At 44.8% G+C, this 24,246-nt stretch overlaps 2 protein-coding genes across 3 annotated transcripts; one reads left to right on the top strand and one right to left on the bottom strand.

The window, feature by feature from the left end:
- Positions 1–6,319: 6,319 nt before the first annotated feature.
- On the top strand, positions 6,320–8,010 carry LOC143118492 (zona pellucida sperm-binding protein 1-like). Its single transcript, XM_076279551.1, has 4 exons — positions 6,320–6,594; positions 7,048–7,204; positions 7,484–7,553; positions 7,930–8,010. Exons 1-4 carry the CDS (start codon positions 6,320–6,322, stop codon positions 7,956–7,958), a joined length of 531 nt encoding a protein of 176 aa, XP_076135666.1. The 3' UTR covers positions 7,959–8,010.
- Positions 8,011–8,902: 892 nt separating this feature from the next.
- LOC143126276 (uncharacterized) lies at positions 8,903–23,390 on the bottom strand. 2 transcript variants are annotated; one of them, XM_076288176.1, is made up of 6 exons: positions 23,107–23,390; positions 16,852–17,112; positions 15,569–15,807; positions 13,233–13,358; positions 12,531–12,696; positions 8,903–11,885 (listed from the first exon to the last, which is right to left on the bottom strand). In XM_076288176.1, exons 2-6 carry the CDS (start codon positions 17,084–17,086, stop codon positions 11,689–11,691), a joined length of 963 nt encoding a protein of 320 aa, XP_076144291.1. In that variant the 5' UTR covers positions 17,087–17,112; positions 23,107–23,390; the 3' UTR covers positions 8,903–11,688. The 2 variants fall into 2 exon arrangements, with proteins under 2 accessions (XP_076144291.1, XP_076144296.1); XM_076288181.1 differs by having other exon boundaries at positions 15,632–15,807.
- Positions 23,391–24,246: the final 856 nt, after the last annotated feature.

The following is a 24,246-nucleotide window of genomic DNA, read 5'->3' as shown; positions in this document are numbered from 1 at the left end:
GTCTGCACTCCCAGTCCCAGATCCCTGTCTCCCCAGGAGGGGCACTACACCCATACAACTACCCTGGCCTCCCCTGGTTTGCCCCCCCACCTCCCCATGCTCCAGGTGACCCCTCCAGTGCACCCTCAAAAGATGGCCCCCACTCTCAGCCACCCCACGCTCTGCACTGGCCCCTCTTCTACTGGCCCCACGTACCACCACCCGCAGGGCCCGGCCTTGCTTCTACCGACACTACTACGGTAGCAACGCAAGCTCCCACTACTGCTGCTACCACGACTGCTGCCCCTGCTACCACGACTACTGCCCCAGAGGATGCTAGAAATACCCCTGCAGCCCTCATGTCCAAACACCCGGTCAGTGCTGCTGGGGGTCCCATGTTGTACTACCCTCCGTATCAGGCTCCGTTTCCGGTCCCTGCTTGTCCACCGCACTCCCAGCTGACGTGTACCGGTTATCCGCACCCCGGCTATGACTCGCTCACCTCGAAGACTACCATAGCGCCTCAAACGGAGCATCCTAGCCAGGGGCTGTCTTTGTTGGGGCCGCCGGCCGTCGTACCATCCAGTGGTACCAAAGGCCAGTCCTCCACTGATCTGTGGGATGCCGAGATATCTGGGCCCCCCAAAGTACCACCCGGCCTGTCTCCCATCCTCTCCTGCACTGTGGATCGCCTGGTCGTTTCTCTGCCTACCGCCCACCTCGACTCCATCCAGCTCAGTGGTGAGTGACCCTTAGATCCGTGGTCTGTGACATGTAAACAGTGATTGAAGATGAAGCTATTAAAGATGTCTGTGTCTGAAGTCTGTGAATCTGCAAAAAGTTTGTTCATACTGTTGTTCATAAAGTTTGTTCAACTGTCCCAGTTGCATGTCAGCCAAAATAATATAACTTGAATATATTACTTGAATATAAACTTGAATAAAATGGAAACTGATTTTGTTGAGTAATTCTTGTGATCTGTGTGTGTGTCTGTGTGTGTGTGTGTGTGTGTGTGTGTGTGTGTGTCTGTGTGTGTGTGTGTGTCTCAGAGGCCGGAAACTCCTGGGTGTCGGTGGCCTCCACTCTGCCTCACTGCCGTTATGAGGTGAAGTCCGACCTGAGGGGGACACTGCTGTCCTCTCCTCTCCCCGCCTGCCACTCCCGACAACCCGTGAGTGACCACTTGTGGCTGTTTCCCGAAGTCTAGCATGCTTCCTTGATAGAATGCTTCCTTGATAGAATGCTTCCTTGCGAGTCGGGTTCCACAAAGATGAGGTTAGAGCCCTCCCCTAGCATTCTCGGACTCTACTTTGGAACAGACTAGCTAGTGTGAACGTGCACATCACCAGAGTCCGTCTTCGGCTTTTAACTGCACGCTTCTGTTTCAGTAGGGGCGCTGCTCCGGTGATTGTCAATGCAGAGGATTATGGGTAAATTATCAGAACGAAGGATGTGAATTTCGGAGCGTTCTTGACATTGGAACAGTGCTCGGCGGAGTTCGATGACATAGCGACCTTGAAAAGGCAGCCTTTGAGTATGCTTCCTCGACTTTGGGAAACTGCCTGTATGTCTATAGGCTCGGGAGATACAATTGGGTCTCAAAAAATTACAATATAGTGGAAAAGTCCCCCCTCCCCCTAGAATCATCACATTTGTTTTAGTGTCTGATTATGTCTTACAGCTAATGGAAATCAAAAATCTGTTTCTCAAAATATTAGAATAAAGAGCTTCTAATACAGAAATATTGGTTTCCTGAGCCTTTAATTTCTTAGTCTGGTTCAGTAAACACAACCAGACCAATTGTGACCCGATAGTTGTCCAGAAGACACTCATTGACACACTCAATGGTATGCTGTATCAAAGCATATTCATGGAAAGTTGATTAGAAGGGAAAAGTGTGGTAGGAAAAGGAGCTACTAAAATTAGATTCAAGCTGAATCTAATGTTTTGAGACCCACCTGTACTTGCTTTTTGACCAAGTATTGCGTATGTTCGTGTACATAACTGACTGCGTTGTGAACGGAACCTTGCCCCTAGCACTCCACGCGTGACTGGAGGATTCTCTACCAGAGGGCAGACCATAATATTCAGAACCAGAGTCGTGAATGAAGGGCAGACCATAATATTCAGACCCAGAGTCGTGAATAAAGTCGGTCTTGCATGCTCACGTACGGTCACACGCTGCACCTATGCTCCTAGCGTCCATGTGAAATGTTGTATGTTGTGAACGGGGTCATGTTCATTTGTGAGGATGTTCATAACCGACGCATCGAACAGGCGCAGGATACACGTGACAGCCATGATGCGTGTGTGTTGTTAAAAGCAAGTATATCCCCGCCAATCTCCAATTTAATATAACAATGAATTCACTCATAGCATATATTTGTTGAAGCATTCAGTTGTGCTATTGAGGAAGCGTTTTCGGCTAGCGTACATCTATAGTCTTTTCATGCTCACAGCATACTAGATGATGATGATGATGATGATGATTTAATTACAGCAATTAAGAGCACAATGTTTGGTTTTGTTTTCCATCTCCAGGACAACCCCTCCATCCTGTCACTGCCTCTGAGGTTCTGGGATGTTGTGCTCGGCCGTTACCGTTACTTGGACCTGCTGTGCCCCGTCACAAGCCTACCGCCCCCCACCACCACCACGGCCGCACCGACCACCCTGCCCACCACCACGGCCGCACCAACCACCCCGCCCACCACCACGGCCGCACCAACCACCCCGCCCACCACCACGGTCATGGTACCCTCCACCACAACCACCACCTCCACCACAATGGACTCTGGTCAATGGACTCTGCTCCCTCCCATCCCGACCGATTTGCCCTCCCCCGTCCCGAAGCCAGAGGTGCTGTGCTCCACCCAGCACATGACTGTAGCGCCCCCTGCTGGGCCGGTGTCTGCTATAGTGGTCAAGGGTACGTGCTCATGGGATATGCTGTTGAATGAAGCTTTGGGGTCTCTTTCACATAAAATATAAAATAATGAAATATAGTATATGTATTCCATAGACAGAAAATACAAAATGTTGTAATTAAAAAAAAAACAAAAGTTGGCTTCTTTTAACACTGAATCAGGTTTCCCTTGTGTGTTAGGCAATTAATCCATTAATTCTGTATAGAGGGACACTGTCATCTGTTATCCCTTCCCTTATCTGTTATCCCTGTTATCTTTTTTTTTATCTAGACCTGGACGGGAATGAGGTGAAACTGGAGGATGCCCCAGTGCATTGTGGGTACAAAGTGAGCATGGGCAAAAGCAGCCACATCACCATCATCCTGCCCTACGACTCCTGTCATGTGACGATCAAGGTCAGATAAGGACACATTCATGCACAATAGGGATGTGGGGGGGTTTATATGATGAATCTAAAATATTAGTTTAAATTTTAATGACAATAAAAGTCTATTGTTATTATTTGTTGACAAAATGAGTTACCTAGAAACAAAAAAGAACATAAGATTCAGATGTTGCAGTGCTGAGAGAGGGATAAAAAAGACAAAGATATCTCAGCAGAGATCCTTCAACCCTCTCTGATATAAGGGCCTCCCTTGGTTAATGTTTCATGTCAGACCTACATAATGTCTGTGCTATTTTTTTTTTTTTTATAACCGGTGGCTCCTGTTTCCTACCCAGGGGAATCAGCACATGGTGGTGTTGAGATATCAGCTGTGGGATGGACGCAGCGCCGAGGCCCAGCTCTCCTGCCCTCTCCCCACGCCTCCCACAGGACCACGTAAGTCCGCCGTGTCCACCAGTCGCCATGACGTCAGATGGAACTAACTTGTATGTGCTTGTAGTGATAATATCACATATATTAGTGTGGTGTTTTCATCTGACTTGCGATACATGTTTGTTTCTGTCTTTTGGTCCCTCTTCAACCTCTTCTCTTTATCTGTTTTTCTCTCTCTCTCACTCTCTCCTTTCTTTCTCTCTTTCTCCTTTCTTTTTTTCTTTCTTTCTCTCTCCTTTCTTTCTCTCTTTCTTTCTTTCTTTCTCTCCTTTCTTTCTTTCTTTCTTTCTTTCTTTCTTTCTTTCTTTCTTTTTTTTCTTTCTTTCTTTCTTCTCTCCCCTCCCCCCACCTCTCCCCTCCTCCTCTCCCTCCAGAGTGTGATGTGCCCAGTGAGCAGAAGATAGCCTGTACTCCAGACCCAGTGTCTGCCTCACAGTGCCACCTGCTGGGCTGCTGCCACTGCCCTGTCACCGGAGCCTGCTACTACCCCACGGACGGTGGGACACACACACACACACACACACTGCCCCACCAACCGGAGCCTGCTACTACCCCACGGACGGTGACACACACACACACACACACACACACACTGCCCCACCAACCGGAGCCTGCTACTACCCCATGGATGGTGACACACACACATATACATACACCAGCTCCCAAAGTTAGTTGAAAGAGGCAGTACAACACTACCTGCGACACAACATATGATTGTTCTAATGGAATAATTAAGGAATGAATAAGTAAATAAATAATCTACAGACATGCAGGAGAGAAGAGCATCTTGGCTACTCTTTGAACTGAGCTGTGTCCTTTTTACATGAGCAAGTGCATGTAACAGCACTGGGACTGATACTTGAGTGCTTTCAGTTTGCAAACCCTTACACACAAGAAAGTCCTATCTGAATCGTGTGATGTTTAGCTCAAACTAATGTTGTTGAAGTGATGGGACTCATTCTGACTGTGTGCTGACACCTCACCTCCCTCGTCTGTCCAGAGTGCACGGGGGACGGCCATTTTGTTTTCACGGTCCCCTCCACCATCATGAGCCCTCCTCTCAACCCCGCCATGCTCATCGCCGGCGGCAACGCGTCCTGCCCCCCCTGGCAAGCCACCCCCGAGTACGCCCTGTTCAAGATTCCGCTGGACGGGTGTGGGGCCCACAAGTTTGTGAGTAGAACACACACACACACGCACTGTCCTGTGGAGTGAATGTAAGTAATGTGCATAAGCTGGTACAGATGCATGTCATGATTCTGCAAATCTAAACGGAGTGTGTGGGATGATGGCTGTGCTCGTCTGTCGTTATGTTTCGAACAGGAAGTGGGGGAGACGGTGATCTACATGGTGGAAATTCTGAACACAGTTCAGGCCATCTCATTGAACTATGGCACCATCACACGGGAGTCTCCAGTAAGGTATGGATCACACACACACACACACAAACACACATGTACTCTCACACACACACACACTCCTACACACAGAGTAGAGTGCAGTGTAATGGAAAATAGCTGTTTTGTCTTTGTCAACACCCCTGCATTTTGCATATGATTTTACATGCACCTGCTTTCAGTTAGCGTTCTGTTGTGGACCTCTCGATGCTAAGCTGCATTCTGGCCCCCAGTTTCCAGCTGCATCTTGGTAGTCGGACCTCTTGCACAGAGCTTTTTCGGATTTGTGTTAGATCAAAACAGATGGCGGGTGGTTGCTGTGATGCTGTCCGCCACCACCGGTCCGTCTGGTTCTGTGTAACACGTCCAGGAATCTATGGCACAGCCAAGTGCTCATGGGAAAAGGATACATTTCCCAATCTAATTATTGTGTAATCCACCTGCTTTGCCAACTTACCTCTGAGAGACAGGATGCACGCCTCACCAGGAACTTACTTTCCACATCTCCAACAGTCTGAGAATGCTGTCCTCTGGTGCTTTACAGTGAGGTTATGATTACTGATGATTTAACTGCAGTGATTCATCTCCATTGTTTGAACATGTTTGAAAATTATGGTTATTTCTAATTATGTTGCTGGTGTGTTGTTTTTTTTTTTTTGTAGTTGCAGTGGGAAAATGAGAAGCCTACCATTACTACTAAATGGGCAGTCATTTATCTGCGACAAAGCTTCGGTTAAAATGATTCTGTGAAAATGTTGCAAATGATAACAAGAATGTTGTGCAACTGAGGACTTGGTGTGTGTGTGTGTGACCAGGGTGCTGGTGGAATGCAGGTATCTCCCCGGGGAGGTGGTCAGTGTGGGCTACCTGGTGAAAAGGCCGTCCCTCGGCCCGTCCATCCAAGCCCAGGGTGTGTTCGGTGTCCAGCTCAGGATTGCCGAAGGTGCTCACCAGGCCTCCCCATAAGAGTGCTGGACTTTTATTAGGACTTAGTCCATTGTAGTTGGTACTAGACTAAAAAAAGAGACCTTTGATGAAGCTTTCTCTCAAGTGTGTTGCCCAGGAGTTGGCTAAATCCACATGCAGCAAACCAGCTCAATATGTTTTATAATGCCTTACAATTAACATGTCTAATTAACATGGAAATGACATACCAATATTCAGTTGAAATGTGCAATGGGTAAAGGTGATCTAAAATAATGAACCTTGAAAATGATCATTTCATTAATGCTGGTAGTTGTTTGGGCCTTGTGCTGCAGCCTTACATCAGTGCGTTTCCTCCCCCCTGCCCAGACCACACGTACACGTCCTACCACCCTCAGTACCACCGGCCCCTGGGCCTGCTGCTGGGGAAGCCCCTGTACCTGGAGGTGCGGCTGCTCAACCCCCCCGACCCCGACGTGGTGCTGCTGGTGCACTACTGCGTGGCCTACCCTCGCTCGGCACACGCCGCCTGGGTGCTCATCTACGACGGGTACGATGGGGGTCGGGTGGGGGTCGGGTGGGGTGGGGGTGGGTCTGTTTTTATATACACTACCTGTCAAAAGTTTGGAGACATTTAGACATTTCCATTCTACTCCATTATAGACATAATACCACCTGTAGTTGGCTATTGTGTTTGATTTATCTGTACTCAATCAAAACAACACAACTGCACTTTTGTTGATATTACCTGAAATACACAATTAAATTAACTGACTTTTTTAATGTTTTAAAAAATGGAGGTATAGCGTTTTGGAACGAAGCTATATATATATATATATATATATATATATATATATATATATATATATATATATATATATATATATATATATATATATATATATATATATATATATATATATATATATATATATATATATATATATATATGTGTAAGTTTTCTATTGCATTATTATTGCGTATCCTGTGTTTCCTGTCTCAGGTGCCCAAACCCACTAGATTCTGCGCCCCAAGTCACCCCGACTCCTCCCCTTCCTGACGCGCCCAGTCAAACCCGCAGGTTCACCGTCTCCACCTTCCAGTTCCTGGCCAATGAGAATAGGGAGGACGCACCTGACCCCTCCCACTCAGATGAAGAGGTAAAGACCCATCCGCTGTACCTATTGTTGTTTTCCATCTATTCTTTATTTTTTGTTGCTGTGTGTGTGTGTGTGTGTGTGTGCGCGTTATAGTTTACATCATCTTTGGTTCTGTTACTGTGGTTTTGTCTTTCTCTGACTACTTTCTCTCAATGAAATGAAACAATGCTTCATTGGCACTATCGAATCCATGGCGAAGCAACACATCAGAAATGAATGAGTAATTAGTGAGATCTCCCCTCTCTTAAACACTGGTGGGCCTCTGTCTGACCCCTGCAGATCTACTTCATGTGCTCCACCGAGGTCTGCTCTCCCTCAGATGGGCCGTGCGTGGAGGGATGCTTCAGCGGTGAGTGTGTCGGCCTCGCTTGCTCACAAGCGCACTCTCGCTCGCTCTACACTCCACTTGCTCTACACACACACACACACACTCTACAACAAACACAGACACACACACACACACACACACACACACACACACACACACACACACACGGAAAGAAGAGCTCTCTCACTGGATGGCGTTGAAGGTGGGGTTCTGCAAGTACACTTGCTCAATCCAGACTTGCCATCCTGATGTCCAAGTTAAAGTTTGAAGCTACTGTATTATATATTTTGTGACGCTTCAGTTATTGAAGAGAACTAAAGCCCAATTTTGTTAAAGGCCAAAAATCATTTTGAGACTAAAAATTCATGGATTACTGAAGCATGTTCTTTCCCCACAGACCCATCTGAAGACAACACCAAACGCTAAAACCACAACAACAACGACAACCTCAAACTCAACAAGACACGCCCAGTCTCACACTGCTCTTGCTGTACTAATAAACTCCCTCAAAGAGAGCCCTGTCTCAAAGTGTCCTTATTCTGCCTACTATGTATCCTATATGATATATCCAATATCCTACTCCTACTTTCCCCTAGGGATCAATAAAGTATCTCTCTATCTCTCTATCTCTCTGTGTCCTTATTCTGCCTACTAAGTATCCTATAGGCCTATGTTAAACAAGCCTGCTGTAAAAGCATGTTGTGTGTGATGTCTGTATGCTACTGAGACCTTGGATTTCCCCCTTGGGGATCAAGTCTGTCTGACTGTCTGTGTCTGTCATCCATTGTAACATTATATGATTTTTATTTTTAAAGGCCAGTTATTTCATGGATCCAGGATACTATGCATCCTGATAAAGTTCACTTGGCCTTTGGAATTAAAATGGCCTCACATCATCACATACCCTTCACCAGAAGGGTAGAGATCGGCATGGTTTTATTTCAAGGTGCTCGAAGCGATGTCCTACGTGTTTTAGGCTAAAACATTTTTTGTCACTTTCAGCAAACATCCCCTCACCATCTGCTAGCTGCCGGTGTCCTGAAGACACTGTAAAAAAAACATAATCTCTGTGGACAACCCAGGCTCCAATAACAGCCACAAAACAACTTGGGCAAACCTTGCCCATAAAAAACTGTTCCAGCAAATCACCAACGAGATGCGCGTTAAGAAGAGTTTCAATTGCACGGGAGGGAGGAGGAGGAAGTAGTGAGTTGGCTTTCTGTTTTGCTTGAACTTCAACAGAAGTGACGTTACCCAACATCGCTTAGAGCGCCTTTCAGTTAGCCTATTAGCTGGTTTGAATTGCATTGAGCTCATCAGTCTAAATTTGAGTTGAGTGCATTGTTCCAAATTATGTAAGCAATAACACATAAAATGACTTATATTTTATTAATAAATACAAATAATAACACGTGTTAGCCCTGAGTAAAAAAGAAAAATACATCACATGTCTGCATGGCACATTTTTGTATGTTACAAAGTTATTCTAAACATTGCATAGATAAGATTGTATTTGTACACATTCTTGATCAGATGATCTGTAACGTTTGTGTGTGTGTTCTGTTATATCCATTCCTGTCTGTTATGTGAGCAAAGCTGATGTTTGTGTTTGTGTGTGTTTAGAGCTCTGAGCATAGATCTGTGTGTGTGTGTGCGTGTTCAGCTCTGAGCGTAGGCCTGTGTGTGTGTGTGTTCAGCTCTGAGGGTAGAGCTGTGCGTGTGTGTGCGCGCGTGTTCAGCTCTGAGCGTAGGCCTGTGTGTGTGTGTTCAGCTCTGAGGGTAGAGCAGTGCGTGTGTGTGCGCGTGTTCAGCTCTGAGCGTAGATCTGTGTGTGTGTGTGTGTGGGTTCAGCTCTGAGGATAGAGCTGTGTGTGTGTTCAGCTCTGAGGGTAGATCAGTGTGTGTGTGTGTGTGTGTGTGTGTGGGTGGGTTCAGCTCTGAGGATAGAGCTGTGTGTGTGTCCAGCTCTGAGGGTAGATCAGTGTGTGTGTGTGGGTGGGTTCAGCTGTGAGGATAGAGCTGTGTGTGTGTGTGTGTGTGTGTGTGTGTGTTCAGCTCTGAGCGTAGGCCTGTGTGTGCGAGTGTTCAGCTCTGAGCGTAGGCCTGTGTGTGTGTGTGTATGGGTTCAGCTCTGAGGATAGAGCTGTGTGTGTGTGTGTTCAGCTCTGAGGGTAGAGCAGTGCGTGTGTGTGCGCGTGTTCAGCTCTGAGCGTAGGCCTGTGTGTGTGCGCACGTGTTCAGCTCTGAGCCTAGATCAGTGTGTGTGGGTTCAGCTCTGAAGGTAGAGCAGTGTGTGTGGGTTCAGCTCTTGGGGTAGAGCTGTGTGTGTGTGTGTGTTCAGCTCTGGGGGTAGAGCAGTGTGTGTGGGTTCAGCTGAGGGTACTGTAGATCTGTGTGTGTGTGTGTGTGTGTGTGTGTGTGTATGTGTGTGTGTGGGTTCAGCTCTGAGGATAGAGCAGTGTGTGTGTGTGTGGGTTCAGCTCTGAGGGTAGATCAGTGTGTGTGTGTGGGTTCAGCTCTGAGGGTAGATCAGTGTGTGTGTGCATGTGTTTGTGGGTTCAGCTCTGGGGGTAGAGCTGTGTGTGTCTGTGTCTGTGTGTGTGTGTGTGGGGGTTCAGCTCTGGGGGTAGAGCAGTATGTGTGTGTGTGTGTGCACGCGTGTGTGCGTGGGTTCAGCTCTGGGGGTAGAGCAGTGTGTGTGTGTGTGTGTGTGTGTGTGGGTTCAGCTCTGGGGGTAGAGCTGTGTGTGTGGGTTCAGCTCTGGGGGTAGAGCAGTGTGTGTGTGGGTTCAGCTCTGGGGGTAGAGCAGTGTGTGTGTGTGTGTGTGGATTCAGCTCTGGGGGTAGAGCAGTGTGTGTGTGTGTGTGTGTGGATTCAGCTCTGGGGGTAGAGCAGTGTGTGTGTGTGGGTTCAGCTCTGGGGGTAGAGCAGTGTGTGTGTGTGTGTGTGTGTGTGTGTGTGTGTGTGTGTGTTCAGCTCTGGGGGTAGAGCAGTGTGTGTGGGTTCAGCTGAGGGTACTGTAGATCTATGTGTGTGTGTGGGTTCAGCTCTGAGGATAGAGCAGTGTGTGTGTGTGTGGGTTCAGCTCTGAGGGTAGATCAGTGTGTGTGTGTGGGTTCAGCTCTGGGGGTAGAGCAGTGTGTGTGTGTGTGTGTGTTCAGCTCTGGGGGTAGAGCAGTGTGTGTGTGTGTGTGTGTGTGTTCAGCTCTGGGGGTAGAGCAGTGTGTGTGGGTTCAGCTGAGGGTACTGTAGATCTGTGTGTGTGTGTGTATGTGTGTGTGTGGGTTCAGCTCTGAGGATAGAGCAGTGTGTGTGTGTGGGTTCAGCTCTGAGGGTAGATCAGTGTGTGTGTGGGTTCAGCTCTGAGGGTAGATCAGTGTGTGTGTGCATGTGTGTGTGGGTTCAGCTCTGAGGGTAGATCAGTGTGTGTGTGTGCATGTGTGTTTGGGTTCAGCTCTGGGGGTAGAGCTGTGTGTGTGTGTGTTCAGCTCTGGGGGTAGAGCAGTGTGTGTGTGTGTGTTCAGCTCTGAGGATAGAGCAGTGTGTGTGTGTGTGTGTGTGTGTGTGTGGGTTCAGCTCTGAGGATAGAGCAGTGTGTGTGTGTGTGTGTGTGTGGATTCAGCTCTGAGGATAGATCAGTGTGTGTGTGTGTGGGTTCAGCTCTGAGGATAGATCAGTGTGTGTGTGTGTGGGTTCAGCTCTGAGGATAGAGCAGTGTGTGTGTGTGTGTGTGTGGGTTCAGCTCTGAGGATAGAGCAGTGTGTTTGTGTGTGTGTGTGTGGGTTCAGCTCTGAGGATAGATCAGTGTGTGTGTGTGTGGGTTCAGCTCTGAGGATAGATCAGTGTGTGTGTGTGTGTGGGTTCAGCTCTGAGGATGGATCAGTGTGTGTGTGTGTGTGTGTGTGTGTGTGGGTTCAGCTCTGAGGATAGAGCAGTGTGTGTGTGTGGATTCAGCTCTGAGGATAGATCAGTGTGTGTGTGTGTGGGTTCAGCTCTGAGGATAGAGCAGTGTGTGTGTGTGTGTGTGGGTTCAGCTCTGAGGATAGAGCAGTGTGTGTGTGTGTGTGTGTGTGGGTTCAGCTCTGAGGATAGATCAGTGTGTGTGTGTGTGGGTTCAGCTCTGAGGATAGAGCAGTGTGTGCATGTGTGTGTGGGTTCAGCTCTGAGGATAGATCAGTGTGTGTGTGCAGTGCAGCTCCTGGTGCCTGCGTAGCTCCATCTTGCGCTGGCAGCTGTAGAGGCAGTGTGGGCAGTTGAAGGGCTTCTGCTCGCAGTGCTTACGGCTGTGTGTGATCAGGTTGGAGCTCTGGCTAAACGCCCGGCCACACACACCACACACGTGGGGCTTCTCTCCTACACACACACACACACACACAGATACACACACACACACAGATACACACACACACACACATGTACACACACACACACACAGATACACACACACACACACACACACACACACAGATACACACACACACACACACAGATACATAGATGCATAGATCAAACACACACATACAGACACACAGATCACACACAGATACATAGATCTCACACAGATACATACTGTAGATCTCACACACACAAACACACAGATACACAGATCACACACAGGCACAGCAAATAAACACACACACACACATACAAGCACAAGCACACACAGACACAAAAATTCACACACACAAAAAGCACACTAGATACGAAATGCAAAATAGACACACACCATATACACCAGTGCAGCACACACACTTACACACGGAAGTTATGCACACACATGCAAACAAACCGACACAGAAATGCCAGGGCTACATTAATATTTAGTGATTTGGAAACTGCTTTTCTCCAAAGTAATTTACTTGTCAAGTGCACAGAAGCATAGCTAATGGAGGAAAAGTGGCATAGAAAAACACCAGTTTCACTAGGCACACAATATGCACACACACACACACACGCTCTCACACACACACACACACACACTATGAGGCCTGTCCGTACCAGTGTGTATGAAGGTGTGCTTCTTCATGTCGGACTTCTGGTGGAAGCGCTTGCCGCAGTATTGGCAGGGGTAGGGCCGCGTGTCCGAGTGGATGAGCAGGTGGGTGGACAGGGTGGACGAGCGCTTGAACACTTTACTGCACACCTTACACTGGAACGTCCTCTCCTGAACACACACACACGCACGCACACACACACACATTCAAGTTTTATTTTTTTCTTACAAAGTTTTATTCACTGCAGGTATGAGGATCATCTTAAGACCAATATTAGAATTATTAGTTCAGCCGACAAGTGTCGCTCCACAAAATGAGGGGAAAAGAGACAAGATGTCTCTGTGTTCTAGGGTGTCGTAGAGCTTATCACGTACATCAGACAAATTGAGACGGCGCGAACATTAATACACACACTGATTGTATATCAACTCAAAAGTTCTACTGGAGTTCAAGTTCTATTGTGTGTTGTCGTGGTCACGGTATTTGCCTGCTTACGTTTGTTTCACGGTTTAACGTTAATGTTGTTATAGAAACTACTTGACATTCTGTTTGACAAGTTGCAACTGTCGTTGAAAGCCTACACTTGCTGCCACTCGGTCTGTCGGCAACACGTTGCATCTGTCGTGCGACGCCTGTTGCCTGAACTGTAAATTGCCCTGAAGTCTTCACTCCGCGCCCCTCACCAAATCTCTTTAGCACGACTGACCTTGACCCTGTGACCTCTGTGACCCCTGTGGCCGCTCTCGGAGCAGGTCCTGAGGACACTGATCTTGCGCAGACCTCCGTGAGTCCTGTGTATGACCGACTCTGGCCCGGACACAGAGGAGAAACCCTGTGAAGACACACACACACACACACACTTTATTACATATAGAAACAATCGATTCCTGGTCAGGGAATGACAATGCTTGTGAAATACACATCATGCTAACAGTCTTACTTAATGTTTAACAACAACAACTCTGTGGCTATCTGACCAGCTACTGTCAAACCACTGGTATCAGACTAACTGCTAACAAATTCTGCAATGCTTTGAGATTCAGTGGAAGTAAAATAAAGGTCCTGTGAACTTCTGTGTCCATGTGTCTGACTATTTGTTCCTATGGCTGTGTGACTGTGTCCATGTATCTGTGTGACTGTGTCCATGTATCTGTGTGACTATTTGTGTCCATGTATCTGTGTGACTATTTGTGTCCATGTATCTGTGTGACTATTTGTGTCCATGTACTGTATCTGTGTGACTTTGTTCCTATGTTTGTGTGCCTATGTATCTGTGTGACTATTTGTTCCGATGTCTGTGTGACTTTCTTGAATTTCCCCTTGGGAATCAATAAAGTATCTATCTATCTATCTATCTATTTGTTCCTATGTCTGTGTGACTATTTGTGTCCATGTATCTGTGACTGTGATTGTACCTATGTATATAAGACTATTTGTACCTACTATACAGCGGGGAAAATAAGTATTGAACACGTCAACATTTTTTTCAGTAAATATACTTCCAGTGAGGCTATTCACATGAAATTTTCACCGGACATTAGTATTAACTTAGGTAATCCACACATGTATAAAAATCCAAACATTAATGTCTAAAAGTAGAGTTATGAGTAAAAAAGTGGAATGGCACAGGGAAAAAGTATTGAACACGCTAAGAAAAAGCAGTACACAAAGGCAAGGAATGGCAAGGAACAAACTGGAATTTATAAGTAATTAGAGAAATTATCCCTCCTATCTGTGCAAATTGATATAAGCTGGTTTAGTACATACTGGTGGGCTATAAAAAGGTTTTTTGTTACCAAGGTGTCACACAAGAAACATTTCATGATGCGTAAAAGCAACGAGCTCTTCCAAGACCTTTGCAACCTTATTGTTGCAAAACATATCAATGGAACTGGTTACAGATGCACTTCAAAACTTCAGAATCATCCAGCAAGCAGTATTGGAGCCATTATCTGCAAGTGGAAGGAACATCACTGCATCATCAACTGGCCATGCACAGGATCTCCTTGCAAGATTTCTGACCAGGAAGTCAGAAGGATAGTCAGAAGAGTAGCCCAAGAGCCAAGGGCCACTCGGAGAAAGCTCCAGAAAGACTTGGCGGCAGCAGGTACAATTGTTACAGAGAAAATCATAGGTAATGCACTCCACCGCCATGGCCTCTATGCACGCTCATCCCACATTACTCTATTGCTGAAGAAAAACATGTCAAAGCTTGTTGAAAGTTTGCTACACAACATTTGGACAACCCTATGAAATGCTGAGAGAATGTATTCTGGTCAGGCAAGAGCAAATATTGATCTTTTTGGATGTCATACTACACACCATATTTGGAGGAGAAATGGCACTGTGCATCACCCTAAAAATATCCTATCAACAGTGGGGTTTGGAGGTGGTGGCATCATGGTGTGGACTGTTTTTCATCTCATGGTACTAACAGACTTCATACAGTTGAAGGAATGATGCATGGAGTCATTTTGTTCCGGGAGAATCTTTACATCCACCAGGATGATGAGGATGAGACATGACTAGACCTTCAGCAGGACAAGTATCCAAACCATTCAGCAAAGGAAACTCTCAATTGTTTTCAGAGAAAGGAAATCGAGGGCCTGACTTCAGATTCACAAGAGGGACTCCTGGAATCTTCAATATTAAATGACTATCTGTTTAAAATAATGGGCCAAACACACACCAGAATAATGTGACTAATTAGTTTCGTCAAACAGGAAATGCCTTGAAGCTGTCATTACGAATAAAGGCTTTTCCACAAAGTATTTAAGAAATTTCAGCAGGCGTGTTCAATACTTTTTTCCTGTATCATTCCACTTTATTACACATAACTCTACCTATGGACTTTAATGTTTATCTGAGTTAATACTAATGTCTGGTGAAAATTTCATGCAAATAGCCTCATTGAGAGTATACTTACTGAAAAAAATGTTGACGTGTTCAATATTTATTTTCCCCGCTGTAAGTATCTGTGACTCTTTGTGCCTATGTCTGTGTGACTGGCTGTTCCTGTGTGTCCTGTGACCCTGGCCTCACCTTGCTGCAGAATGGGTAGGGCCCCAGAGAGGAGCCTGTGATGCTGATCTGAGAACAGCCCACCTCTCGGCCTTCTGACCGGTACGTACCCAGCAGCCTCTGGAGCTGCTGGGACTCGGGGTCGGAGGGCAGGGTGAGGTCGTGGGGGTCGTGGGGGTCGTGGCGTTCCCTCGCGGTCAGTTCTCTGGGGTGCAGAGAGCGCCAGATGTGAGGGTGCGTAGGGGACGCCTCTTTGGATGCTAGCAATGGGAGATGAGACAGAGGAGGGTGGGGAGTGGTTACAAACAATGGAAATCAACTGACTGCACAATCTGCCTATTTTCATTTGGAGAATGTGTCAACAGAAGAAGTAAGAATATCCTAACGGCATAGCCATTACAACAACAAGGTGAGAATTACACTTCAAACCTGCCAATGCAACACAACTCTGCTGGCATCAGTTGCATGCAGGCAACACATCTACACATCACTTGTTAAAGAAGCGTGACTTTATTGTTTGAGGCATTCACAATGGCCTACAAACAGCAACAGCATGCAAATGCAAAGATATAATTGTTTGACATAGTGTATATATATATATATATATATATATATATATAAACTATGCTCTCGGTTGCCTAAATATCCAACAACCAATGACCTCTGTCTATGCTTTGAACTGTCTCTCGTACCACCTCAATGTACCTCAGCAGGCGCTGTGCCAAATATATACAAATCAGTGGAAGGTGCTGTTGCGGGCGTAGTGGCCAATTTAAGACAACTCAAATTCTACCTGAAGCCCCTTTGATCTAAAAAAGGTGTTTGTTTAATCGCTTATTGACATAAATCAATAGCTGAACTGATTGATTAAATCAACACAAAGAGAAATAAATATATACTGTAATATGATATGGTAAAATGAATATAATTCACATTAAAGCAACACCAAAGCACTTTTCCTCTGTCGCACCCATGCTGTTTGTTTATCCAGCACTGGCTTTGGAAATAACAATGTCCACAGACAAGGTAGAGTATGTTGCATGATATTATGAAAGTGCGATGTATTGCGACATAAGAAGCAAGTCAAATATGTAGTTTCTTATGTCTCATTCCATCGAACTACAGATCCGCTACCCAATCTGGCAAACTTGCATAGTGCGGTTATAGCCGATAGAGGGCCGCGAAGCGAATGCAGAAGTGCCGTTCACCCTTTTACGAGTTGATGAACCACTGAAACGATTATTTTACAAAAAACTCTTTGGTGTTGCTTTAACACGGTGGATTTCCCATTCACACAGGCCTACCTGCGGCCCAGCTGGAGAAGACGTGAGGTGGGGAGGGCACGACCTCTGTCACAGCACCTGTGTCCGGGTCCTCCAGCGGCGCCGCCGGGGACTCGATAGGGGCGTCCCACGCAGTGCCTGAGTTCTGGAGGGACTCGGGAGGGTCAGCTGTGGGCAGGTAAGTGCTGTCATCTCTCGGACGAGAGGACGAGTGACAGGACCCCCTCTTACACTTCACCAGGAAGGAGCGTGGCATCGCAAGAGAGAGAGGGGGAGGGAGGCCTGGTGGTGAACAGAGAGAGAGAGTGAGAGAGAGAGTGGGAGGGGGAGAGAGAGAGAGATGGGAGAGAGAGAGAGGCAAGGCAAATTTACAGCTTTTCTCAATTGCTTTGGCGCATTTCTCAGATCAGAATGGTAATTATTGTGTGTGGAGGGGGTCGACAGTGGTTAGGTGGATGTAGATCTGTGGAAGACAGTGGATATCTTTAAAAGGTTTTTTTCTGTTGGCAGATATTGTGACAGTATAAAGAAAACAAAGGCTTTGACAGCACTGTGCAAATGAAAAATGACCAATATACAGTCAAACAGTCCTTTGTCAGAGCTGTGCAACACTGTACATCTTTCTATACATTCTGACGTTCCTGTCTGTCAGGTCACATATATTTATTAATGCTAGACGGACTATGACAAGTAGTTATGACAGCTAATTCAACACATTTGCATGTAATGACACAAGTGATGAAATAAGGGCAATTCGTTTTATGGGGCAGGACTATTCAGCAGGGAACCAGTATAGTGCATTTTGACCAACATGACATCATTGGGCTATTGAAAATTAAAAAAACAAACAAAAAAAAACAGCAAACATTTGTACAAAATCAGTTGCAGGGATGTACTAAAGCATTGCTATTTGTTCAAGATGGGGAGAAACTGCTTTAATGATGTGCAAAATCGAGAAGATGATATGCATGGGCGGATTATGAACTTTTAGGCCCCTGGGCCCAGATGTATTAAGGGCCCCCCACTAATTGTTGCTTATGTGGGAGGGGGGGTTTGGGGGTCCTCCCCCAGAACATTTTTAATTTGTTTAATGTGATTTCCTGTATTCTGGTGAATTTTGGGGATGGCCAATACTAAATTCAATCAGATTCATAGCCTACATCCTGATTTGTTGATATTGAGGCAATGATTCCATGCAAAGGCTTGGGCTTCAGGGCCCCCTGACCTCTTGGGCCCCTGGGCCTGGGCCCGGTAGGCCCGTGCAGTAATCCATCCCTGATGATATGGAGTTTGAACAGTCTTGATAATGTATAACTTTGTTACTTGAAATAGAAAATAATTCCACCTTGCGCATTGTTCATTAGAAAATACTTACAGAGTAAACTGTCATATAAGACAAAACAGTTTGACTATCTTGACATAAACAATGGCATCATGACTTTGACATCATTTTGATTGCACTGACCATTTCAATGGCATACATATTTAAAACCTAAATTAAGCATTTTGAGCAAGATTCACTTTTGCAGGTTATCCACTATGCGGTGCAGTTTGCACTAAATGTTTTGAGGTTTTGAGACGGTTGTGCAAATGTTAATTATGATTAGAGAAATGCACCAAAGCGACTGAGAAAAACTGTATTGATATTGCACATTTTATACACAGGGGTAATTCAAAACATAAAACATAAACATAAAGCAACAGCAAAGAGTAATAGGAGATACAAAAATAAAAGGGCAATAGTTTAAAAATGTTTATGAGTGAGAAAGGGAGGGTGGAGAGAGAGGGAGAGAGGAGGAGAGAGAGGGAGAGAGGAGGGTGGAGAGAGAGAGAGAGGAGGAGGAGAGAGAGGGAGATGAAGAAAACAAAGAGGGGATGAGAGTGAGAAAGAAGGCTAGTTTAAGGAAAATAGTGAGAATAATGCATATGATGTCCCAGAGGAATGAGTGTAAGAATGGGCTCTACTATAAAACAGACAGTGTGAATAGATATATACAGATGGACAGACAGACAGGCATATAGATAGATAGATAGATAGATAGATAGATAGATAGATAGATAGATAGATATATGGATAGATAGGTAGATAGATAGATAGATAGACAGACAGATAGACAGACATAGATAGACAGACATATAGATAGATAGAAATGCATAGAGAGAGATAGAGCATGATTATATGATATACCATAATTGGCCATAAGGGGGCGGCAGTGACTGAGACAAGGAAAATCACAGCAAGAAGACACTCTCAAGAAGCAAGAAGACAAACTCTCACACACACACACACACACACACACACACACACACACACACACACACACACACACACACACACAGATACACATCCCTGAAATGAATTGCCATCTCCCCACAAACCAACTACTGTGATCTTAAATGACAGCAACAAGCCCCACTAATGGATCTCTGCCTCTGTCTAACACAGGGTTAGTGGCATGCACACTGTTTCTACATCACCGGGTTAACATGAGTGTAGACATGTTTCTATATACATCAATTTTGACCTAAACATAGGTGAACCAAGTATGTGTCTCATACATTTCGGCCTTTGCCATTGAGGGGAAGCTTAAAATATGATTAAACACCTTATTAACACATATCTTTGAATTTGAACATTGAACTGTTCAATGCATCACTAAAGGGAAGAGGAGAGATAGACTTCTCTGCTTAGTCTGTCTGCCTCTCCACCCTCTCCATGTTTGAGTACTGACTACCCACTACTGCTTTACTACTGTTTTACCACAGCCTAATGTTTTTACTACCGCTTTCCTGCTACACTGTTTTTCATGTTTTTCATGCTATATTAGCACACATGATCGATCAATGGCTTCTGCTACAATAATACTGAATGGCTGTAACCCTATTACCTCAACCTGTTTCTGCACTGACGTAGTTTTTATAGTTTTTTATATTACCTTGTCTACATTATATTATACTTTGCTCTCCTATTTGTCCATATTATTTATGCTGGTCTCTAGACCTTATTATTGCACTGTTGGACTAATGCTGGACTACTTGTTGCACCTTCACCATGACACTCACTCTCCGAGCACCTTACCGTGCACACTTAACTTAAGGACTATTGTTGGACTACTTTTTGCACCTTCACCAGGACACTTACTCTCTTGAGCACCTTACCATGCACACATAACTAAGGGACTCCTGTTGGACTACTTTTTTGGCACCTTCACTCTCACTCTCTTGAGCACCTTACCATACACACAGAACTACTGTTGGACTACTTTGCACCTTCACCAGGATACTCACTCTCTTGAGCACCTCACTTTGCACACAGAACTACAGGCCCTGTCATTACAAGCGTCTCATACTTGACCACCCTTAAGCACACTGTTTCTTTTACATTTAATTTATATAGTATTTTTAGTTTTGTTAGCTTTTCTTATCTCCTACTGTCTCTATTGTACAGTGGTGTTTGGTTATATGTTTATACTTATACTTATATTTACCATTTGCTGTAAGTGCATGTTGTGTGTGATGTCTGTATGCTACTGAGACCCCCTGAATTCCCCTTGGGGATCAATAAAGTATTTATCTATCTATCTATCTATCTATTTGAAATTAACCACTTTACAGAGAGATGGTAACTTCCTCATGTTAAAAAAACAAGGTGTTTGGGGTGTTTTGGAACAGGTTAAAAAGAGGTGCACCAAGTACACTGGGAATGGATTTATTTCTTGTCAACATGAGTATTCTTAAGCATAAGTAAATACCAATTAAGTTTAGTAGGGGTAAGGGGCATGTGAACCTCTAGTGATTTTGCTACATTTCATAGCATTTTCCAAGTAGAATGTGCACTCCGTTTTACCACATAAGGTGTACCGTCACACCGGTGTGGCGGGAATGTTGGACAATGAACGTTCTAAAGAATATCTACTGTAGGTTCATAGAATTCAACATTTAGGAATTTTAGAACCTTGAATTGTTGTGGAACGGAATCATGTGTTAGAATCATAGACTGTAGTCTTGTTCAAAAACCCACACCTTTTAAAGGTTAAATCACTCGAAATGATCTACTTCAATCAGTCCCTAATAGCTGTCGGACATGTAATCTCCATTTTAGATGTGCTCCTTTGAGGCCGCAACCAAACAGCAGCATGATGCGGGTTTAGCAAGCCTTCTTGGTGTGTTGAAGTGCACATTTCCTTTTAGTTTCACAAAGATGAGGTGATGAGGTGAGATAAATAAAAAATAAAACAAGGTGTTCAAAGAGAGCTAAAAGGATTAGAGGTGTATTGTATTTAAAAGAGAAACTGGCATGCAGATGAATATATATGAGGTATATTCCAAATGATGGTGAGATCAGAAATTCTTGTTCTGTGTCATGTCACAAATAAGATTCTGATCAGATCCAACTTAGAACAACATGACTTATCTTAGACAGAGATATGATACAGAGAGGTCTCCCAATAAACTGTTGGACTGACAGTTTAAAATCAAAACAGTTTTTTAAATCTCTCCCTCGTTCCCTCCCCTCTTTCTCTCTCGCTCTTTTTCTCCCTCTCTTACACACACACACACACATGCATGCACGCACGCTCGCACACACACACACACACACACACACGCACACACGCACACACGCACACACGCACGCACACACACACACACACACACACACTGTTGTAACCTGATTCTTGTTGACACTTTTAGCCTCAGTCAGCCTCTTTTCTAAAGTAGAGCAAATATAACATTTGGTACACCAGCATAGTCCCATATGAAATGGTACACCAGCATAGTCCCATATGAAATGCATCCCTTGCCTCCTCCCTTAGATTTTGTTTTTGACGGTAAATAGGCCTGTAGATTGGCCACTGTGTGTAATCCCCTACCTATAGCACGAGGAATTTAACCTCTCTCTCTGAAATTGATGTATGGTGGCCTAAAACTGCATTTCGTTGTGTCTGTACTTGTACTCTGCACAATGACAATACAGTTGAATCTAATCTAATCTAATCTAATCTAATCTAATCTAAAATGATTATTTCAGAGATGATCATTAATTCACTTAATTATCTAAAAGAAAACAATACGCAGAAAGAGAAACTGACACCCAAACACACCCACATACTGTACACTAGGACGCCATAGAGGCAGAGGACAGTTAGGACGAACCGCAGGGCTCTGTAGCCTACTGAAAAAGGGCCGCTACAACACGGTGACCAAATTTATCATTCTTAGGGAGGGAGGGCATATATCAAATAATACACTATATATTATTTTGTAGGGGCCAATGTTTCTGGCAGCACCCCTGCAAACACACACACACACACACACACACACACACACACGGAACTGACTGTCAACTGGATGTATAACCCTGCGGCTGTGAGTGAATCTGTTGAATTGGCACCGCTAATTATCATGCACAACAGGGCTGCTGCTTCTTAACCACGTCAAAACCCAAGGATCACAAACATCACTTCAGGCAGAAGGTTGTCTGTGTTTTGTGCTGTTGTAAGAAGATGCGGATGGGATTCAATCAATGCAAACAGGAAGAGTTGTGCTTCATGAAAGAACATGTACATCCTGACATACTGTATATTATGCATCCACAAATAATGGCATTAAAAACTGTACAAATGAACAGACCCCCAAACGTCACCAGTGACATCAGTTAAATACTACTGAAAACAATGAATCAACTAGTGTGTGTGTGTGTGTGTGTGTGTGTGTGTGTGGGGGGGGGGGGGGTTCACCAAGTCTCACTGGTAGAATTTTGAACTTAAACAGCTTTACTAAAACTCTCCTCCTTTCAGCCTTAACCTTCAATGGCTTACCTTAAGTGCATTGATTTATTGTAGTTAAAATATTGTAGATTGAACAATATAACTCAAAAACAGCTTACAATAAAATAATTGGTAGTAGCCTACTTATAAAAACATATTTTCATCTTTCCAATACAAATACTTCCCAATAGACTACTGAAATTTTAACTTCCTAATTACCATGTCACTGGTATTTACATCAATGGGACTTATTGGGATTATTACATTAGCTTTCCACGTTTGATAGCCTAAGTGAAACAGCTGTAAGAGTACGAGAAGCCGCCGTTGGATGCATGCGGCTACCCGACGCGCTGTGATTTCTCTTGCGTGGCCTACCGTTGCATCCTGATCTGACTGCGCAACAGTATGCTATCCGCTGGGCCGGCGCACGACAGAGGGGTTACCAAGATCGCATACTGTACATGCCACATGTCTAGATTCACAAAAAAAGTAAACTAAGATAACTTACCTTGTTTGTCAAATAAACTCCAGATTCATAGCTGTCTTTGTTAAGCAGCCTGGTTGAAATCTTGAAGACACAATCTTCTGTTTAAGCCTATACTTGGTCGCCCGTTTTTTCTTCCCCCTCACCTTACTAAATTTTTCATCAAAAGTAGATTATAACTTATCTACAGGTAAATCTGATTTTATTTCAATGAAGAACATCTGCGTACTGGCAGGTCTGAAACTTCTTAGGTATATTAGCGTATAATCCAAAAAACCTGACAGAAGTAGTTGCACTGTCACGTTGTGCGTGTGGTGGCAATCTACACTGACAGCGTCGCGGAAGCGCATCGTAGCCTAGCCCACTCTTGAGTTGCCGACCGCGCAGACTGCTTCCTTGATAACGCTAAACTACTGTGCAAGAGACCGTGATGGAGGCAAAACACACATTCATATAACTTCAGCTTCCAGTCGAAGTGAGTAATGAGAGTTTGGTAAAATAATGTCAAAGTAAAAGTAAAATTCAACAAAATATTGTCACCACTCGAATGAATGAATATATGTGTGTGTTATGATGTGTGTGTATGTCTGTTAGAGATTGAATGCAGATTGAAGATCAGGCCTCAACAGCATTCCTTTGGATAGTGACTGACTGTGTTGGAAACAAATAAAACAATTTAACTCTTCTTTGTTATAGCCTACTGTATTTTTCCTCTGGCCCCTGTGGAAAACGCTGAAGCCTGAAGTGATAACTGTGGTCTCTTTCTCACTCACACTGCTGTGTCAGCTTGTCCAGGTGTTAAATGGCACAACTGAAAAACATGCTGGTGACCACGACCAGCCGAAGGTGACAGGACTGGCCTGAAAAACGCTGTGACTGCAGTAAAGTCACAGCTCCGTGGGTTAGGAACAGGCCTCACAGGGGTTGTGAATCTCATACAGCCTGTGCAGCCCTTTACCACCTATATAGCCAACCTATAGCCAATGCTCTTTACTTATAGGCTACACACCACATAGGCTATACAGCCAACCTATAGCCAATGCTCTTTACTTATAGGCTACACACCACATAGGCTATACAGCCAACCTATAGCCAATGCTCTTTACTTATGAGGCTACATACCACCTATATAGCCAATGCTCTTTACTTATAGGCTACACACCA

The sequence above is a fragment of the Alosa pseudoharengus genome, unplaced genomic scaffold, assembly GCF_046254945.1.
Source record: "Alosa pseudoharengus isolate Yale_2024_CS ecotype anadromous, Long Island Sound unplaced genomic scaffold, YU_APseudo_1.1 YU_APseudo_1.1_scf_1, whole genome shotgun sequence".
Taxonomy (NCBI): domain Eukaryota; kingdom Metazoa; phylum Chordata; class Actinopteri; order Clupeiformes; family Clupeidae; genus Alosa; species Alosa pseudoharengus.
Note: the sequence above shows the minus strand (reverse complement) of the source record. Positions and strands in the feature narration are given on the sequence as shown.